At 48.2% G+C, this 6,280-nt stretch overlaps 1 protein-coding gene across 1 annotated transcript; it reads right to left on the reverse strand.

The window, feature by feature from the left end:
• Positions 1-2,568: 2,568 nt before the first annotated feature.
• Positions 2,569-6,280, reverse strand: LOC100828056 (UDP-glycosyltransferase 82A1). Its single transcript, XM_003581396.4, has 2 exons — positions 5,676-6,280; positions 2,569-3,670 (listed from the first exon to the last, which is right to left on the reverse strand). The coding sequence occupies exons 1-2, from the start codon at positions 6,190-6,192 to the stop codon at positions 2,655-2,657; spliced, it is 1,533 nt and encodes a 510-aa protein (XP_003581444.1). The 5' UTR covers positions 6,193-6,280; the 3' UTR covers positions 2,569-2,654.

A 6,280-nucleotide genomic window follows, 5' to 3' on the forward strand; every position in this document is an offset into this window, starting at 1 on the left:
CTGACCCAGCCCAATTCATGTCAACCTTATGATTTAGGAAGAAGCTAAGCGTGCCATTTTTTAGATCAATCGTCTACGACGAGAGTTCAACTCCTTCATGATCCTGACCCCTGACTCCCTGAGCATCCACCAGGACATGTCAAAATTGGAGGACAGAATGCACGGTCAGGACCGATCTCGATCGATTCCGGTCCCTGACACTTCACGAACGAGTACCGTCGAAAACATAGGGGGCAGACTGGCAGATCCAGGATCCAGCTGCGCTTGCCCCGTGCCTGCAAACACATGGAAAACGCACGCGCTTCCGCCGTCGTGTCGACCCAGTGGGCATCGTCTGCTCGCATCACCATCGGCTGCTCCGCACTACCACAGCCAGCCAGCTCTGGTTTTGCCATTCCGGCGCCTCGGTGCTCCTCTCCTTCCTTTTTAGAACCGGATATCTTTGGTGCTCATCGATCTGGTTCTTCCTTTCTGCTTTTCGGCCTTCAGGAATGCTAACTCGTCACTTTTCAGGCGTGTGCGATAGACTGCCTCCATGGACGGCGTTTCCACGTGCGAGCAATCCCATATATCTCATCCACGCAGAGACCAACTAGCCCGAGCAAAAAAAAACACAATAATCTACACGAAATTTGCACCAACCAACAGTTCGAAGAAAAAAAAATCAATACCGTCGTTGCTAAAAAAGATCTCAATACAAAGTCGCAAGGGGCCTTAGGTTAACACGCCTTTTACTTTATGGACCCGCGGAATGGATCGATATGTGCGATGTCATGTGCAACTAATGTGATGGTTGTATGGCCAATCCAAAGACCCGGATTGACGAAAACTCATCTGAAGTAAGAACCATAAAGTTTGGTTGCTGTTCACGTCGTTGCCTAACATCGTTTCCCACTGGGACTGGGGTGAATCAAATTGGTTGGACTAAACGTGCCTTTTTATACATTTTGTTTTATTGCACATGCCTTTGCTAGCAAAGGACTAAACATGCCGGTATGTGAGTGCCTTACGTCGCATTGCGTATTCCATTGTAAACCTAAATTAATTACTGTGCTTGGTTCGATCAGAAAGTAAGTCGATTTTGAGCTAAGCTATAAAATTTCTAAAATAGTACTATAACCTATTCCCTCTGTTCCTAAATTCTTGTCGTAGTTTTACTGCAAATCTGAACTAAAACCGTGACAATAATTTAGTAACGGGGTGAGTAGATTTTAATGCATTTTTGGGTAGTGGTTATATTTTGAGGGTTCGGAAAATTAGAAAGGAAAAAAACATGGATGTTGGAAAAGGTACGGAGTTGTAGCCGTCAAATTTTACACATGACAGGAATAGTCATATTTTCTGTGAGTTTTTGTAGGTTCTCAATCTGTGATTCATGAAAGAGAAATCAAGTATTTTGCAAACCTTGAAGTGCAAAACAACCATAAATATCCGGGATAAATTTGGAGAGGTTCCAAAAAGAAATAAAACGTGGCATTGCATAATTAGCATAAACCTTGGAAGTGCAACGCATGATCTAGTAGGAAAAAATATTGACCGATGACCTTGACTTAGATGTCTCTAAAACGTTGCATTGCAAAATTAACATATTATAAAGACTGTTACTTTATGGGTTTTGCTTTTGCTTTGCAGCTTTCGTACTCTGAACCTTAGAAAGCGGCCGTGAATATGTGAATGCTAAACTAAAGTACTCCCTCTGTCCGGAATTACCTGTCGAAATATTACATGTATCTAGATACTTTTTACACATAGATACATCCATATTTGGACAAATTTGAGACAAGTAATACCGGTCGTAGAGGGAGTAGTTAAAATACAACAAATTTGTATACACATAAGTAAGTAGCACATCATCATTTTTTAACAAAAAAGCATTTCTGCTTGGCTTAGTATATCACCATTCTCTTTGAATTATAAGCAGCATTAAGTGCCAAATTAACCTCGAGAAAAGAAGAAGAAGGAGAAAAATTCCTAAAAAGTCTCCTAGTAGACCGTGGATTTTGGTGTCCCAAGATTCTTACAAAGTTGGTGGCACGAAATTGTTAACAAGAGGATACTAAATACTAATATTGTATGAGAAATATTTGTTTTTGATTTTGAGATGTTACATTTGCTAGTGTGAAATTTAGCATACATCATTTTGAATTTTTGATAGGGTTTTAGGTTTTACACTTGATTCTTATCACATCTCAGCATATAGCATTTTAAGGGAGACAATTAGGCCTTGGTGTTTCACTCAATATTTTTGTTTGCTGCCGCAACTTCTATCTGACAGTTGCAGTCTTGGGTGATTTGTAACTAAAAGTTATTGTTTTCATTTTATTTTGATCGTTGTAGTTTTGAACTTATGATGTGGGCATGCCTTCTTGCTAGCAATAGGAGGCAAGACATGTTAAGTTTTCGTTAAGACGACAAGACTTTGATAAAGATTTACTATGTCAATATGTATCTTACGTGATATGAAGTTGGTATCGTTAGATTTGTTATCAAAAGTATTGACTAGTAGTTTCTTTTGTTACCAGAAGTATCGTTAGATTTGTTATCAGAAGTATTTACTAGTAGTTGTGGTTTCATATCTGACATGTCAAGTTGAGTAATCATAATACACTTAGTTTGGTTCAACATGTTAATACAATACACACGAACAATGATCGCTACAATGTGCTATACATCTGCATCGACAACCGGTAGTCCCTCTTAATTTCGCTCACGAAGGACTTGACTTTCCTCTGTGCCAAACACCTGGCTTCAGCAGCCAGGACTTTCTCCCTCAGCACGTCCATCTTCTCCTGCAAGTGTCTCCCTTCCTTGCCTTCCATGATCCTCTCGATGCAGCCCTTCACCTCGTCTCTGCTCATGCCGCGGAGCTTGATCCCGATCTCCCACACCCCGGTAATGTAGGCACAGTTGATGAACTGGTCGCCGGAGACGGGGCAGCACAGGAGGCGCACCCCGTGCTGGATGGCCTCGACGGTGGAGTTCCAGCCGCAGTGCGTGAGGTAGCAGCCGACGGACCCGTGCGTGAGCACCTCCTGCTGCGGCGCCCAGTCCACCACCTTGCCCCGGCCGGCGGCGGCGACCCTCTCGGCGTAGCGGTCGGGGAGGCCGGCCCGCCAGGAAGGGTCCTTCTTGAGCGCCCACAAAAAGGGCCGGCCCGTGGCCTCCAGGCCCAGCGCGAGCTCGCGGACCTTCTCGGGCCCGATCGGCCCGACCCAGCTGCCGAACGAGACGTACACCACTGACCCCGCACGTTGCCTGTCCAGCCAGCTGACGCACGTCGAGTCTGCCTTCCACATGCTGATGCTGGAGCGCTGCTTCTTCGTGATGCACGGTTGTTGCGGCGGCAGGCTCGGTGCCACGGCCCCGTCGCCTAATTTGTTGCCCTCGGCGTCGGCCGCTAGCAACGGCCCCACGGGGAAAATCCGCGTTGGGTAGTGCAGCTGGCCGTCGTTTGTGGCGTCGACGGTAGTGCTGCCGGACTCGTCGGGGAAGGAATTGACGAGGAGCGAGCGGAAGCTCCTTGCGCGGTGCAAGGCCTGGCGCCAGAACGCGAACCTCGACTTCTGGGTGGCCGAATCGCCTACGAGCCACGGCAGTTCGTCCGGCCGCAGTTCCACATTTCCCGGGAGGATCAGCTCCTGGCCGATCTCGTCGTCGTCGAGAGGGGTACCTACAGTTTGTATATGAATATAATCAACGGTTGGATAACAAAAAATTAATCCTCGATTATCTATCTACAGAGCTCCCGATGATAAAAGACACGTGCGTATGCACTCGTGCCGACACGGTGTGCGCTACACACTCTAGACCAGCCTAGACCAGCCTCTCGAAACGTACACAAACCCGTACGGGTTGAAGGTAGTAGTACAACTTTTGAGTTTGAGCCCACGTACCATCTCACCCGGTGTACGTGATTGGTGGTGTTTTAACCATGCACCCCCAAAGGGTCGAAGTCGAATCGTCCGACCGATCTACCAAAGGACCAAGTTGGCAAACGCAGTCAGATCGCTAGCTTCGTACGTATACTTGCTTCTCGATCCATCGACCGATTGACTGGTCAGGCCAAGTCGAAGTACGTGCACTTCCCGGCTTGCTGTGTTGCACGTACAGTACTCTGCTACTCCATAATCGGAAAGAGTACTTCTTTCCAGTTCTCTATATGGAAAAAGTTGCACCGTGCTGCACGTGCCACAAGGCCCCACGTACGTACGCTTTGGTGTCTGTTTCATACTTTCATGCAATAGCTCGTACGTGCCATGGCGAAGAAAAGGACATGGTTCCTTGTTGGAAGAAAAAAGAAGAAGCTTATGTTCCAAAGACCCGTGTGACCGTGGATCGATCCAGTCTCTAGCTAGAGCTCAGGCGGCCGGTGCATATAGACCTCCTTAAGATCTTTCGAAGACGACCCAAACCTTAATTAATTAGTCGTCATTATCCTTTCTGTATGCGAGTATGCGACGTACTGCATAATATCTCTGGCCCGATATTCTAATGCCCTCCCTAAGTAAAAGTACCCGGAGGAAACTGATAACGTGTCGACTGCCCATTCGCCATGGGAGAGGAGTCAACTTTCTCAGTTACCTCCTGGTCCAAAAATGATACACTTAAAGCTAGACCTCAGAAATAGTAATAAGGAATGTGGGGCTGGCCCCGGGACAAGATGGATCAGATCCAGGGAGCACTTGGCTGGAGAGGGACCAGGGTAGAACGAATACGAAAGACGGGTCCCCGGCTTTCTTCACACGTCGGCAACACATGGCAAATCCAATCATGTCATCATCAATTCCCAAGCAACCGTATGTTCAGTACGTTGATGAAATAACTGATAGCAAAACGCCGGATCATGCAGCTCGTACGTTATAAAGTTCGTACTGTGAACATGCCACTCGTGCTATATATACGTGCCAAAGACAAAAAAAACTTGTGTGCTTTACGTAGTACTCTCCGTTTCATAATTTTTATCGAAATATTACATGTACGTAGACGTTTTTAGAAATAGATATATTAAAATGGTCAAAATTGAGACAAGAATTATGAAACGCAGTAAGTACTTTGCAGGGGCATGAAGAATGTTTTGAGATCATCACCGAACAAAGGCCGGCAGTCATGGTGGCATATTCAGTGTGTAAATATACATATATATAGATCAAGAATATAGTTTGTTTGATTTCTCATGTTTTCCACTAGCTAGTAGATCACCGGCCATGCAAGTTTCTCCTCTATTGAGTAAAGTCTAATTCGTACGCAATTAATTAAAAGCACTCTTTTATCTCGTTAAGTTTAGATGATTGATAATGTCAGTGTGGTGGGTGGAGATTGGAGAAGTACTGGAGATAGATCTCAGAGACTTTTATCTGGGGAGGGCATCGTGGTGCTTCGAGTCTAGCTAGGATTTAGGATCATGCCTCCTGATACATCCTACGTGCGTATACTGACAGTTGTTGAAGACACCTATTCAAAGGCCGGCATGTGATTAGTGCGTGTGGCTGTGTCGCCTGTGTGGTCTGCATGTCAACACGAAGCATATACACAAGATCCACACAAAGTACCTTAAACTTTTGTTTTCCCGATCGCCAGGTCAACTCGTAACATGCATGTTACTAATACGTACTCCTAAGTGCTATACCGGTACACGCTCGGAACAAAGGAAACTGAGAGGCGCGCGCGTGCCATACCAGATTCTGAGATGAACCCCTTCTCCATGAACTCCGGGATGGCGGCCACGACGCGGTAGCTGGCGAGCATCGCGGGCCAGAACCCGGCCGCCGGCACGCCGCACCGCGCGGCCACGGGGACGGCCCACGATGCCAGCACGTCGACCACCACGCACGCGGCCCGGCGGCCCGTCGCGGCCCGCTCGCGCGCCAGCAGCCGCTCCAGGTGCGCGGGCATGTGGTGCTCCATGGCGTGCGCGAAGTCGGCGAACCCCGGGGGCTCGTCGCCGTCTTCAACCACGACGCCGCTGGGGATGCACGTTAGGGCCACGCGGGCGCTTTCGTCGTCAGTGGTGCTACCATCGGAGTCGACGGTCATCGTCCCGGCGATGCGCCGGTAGATGAAGTCCGGCACGGCGACCGTGGCATCGACGCCGTGCGCGGCGAGGGCGCGCGCCAGGTGCAGCATGGGCGTGACGTGGCCCTGCGCCGGGAACGGCACGAGGAACACGGCGGGCCGGATAGCCTCGGCTCCCATGCCGTCAAAGTCTCGTACTGTCTATGGAATCGGCTATTCGAGTTTTGATCGTCTCTCCGTGGTCTGGAGCACTTTGGGCAGCACATAC

The sequence above is a fragment of the Brachypodium distachyon genome, chromosome 5 (genome assembly GCF_000005505.3).
Source record: "Brachypodium distachyon strain Bd21 chromosome 5, Brachypodium_distachyon_v3.0, whole genome shotgun sequence".
Classification (NCBI taxonomy): Eukaryota; Viridiplantae; Streptophyta; class Magnoliopsida; order Poales; family Poaceae; genus Brachypodium; species Brachypodium distachyon.

What these genes read in the sequence shown, in the direction of transcription:
- LOC100828056 (XM_003581396.4), bottom strand. Translation starts at nt 6,192, where the DNA reads ATGGGAGCCGAGGCTATCCGGCCCGCCGTGTTCCTCGTGCCGTTCCCG. An exon ending in GGGGTTCATCTCAGAATCTG is followed by an intron (nt 3,671 to 5,675) that starts GTATGGCACGCG and finishes TACAAACTGTAG; the next exon opens with GTACCCCTCTCGACGACGAC.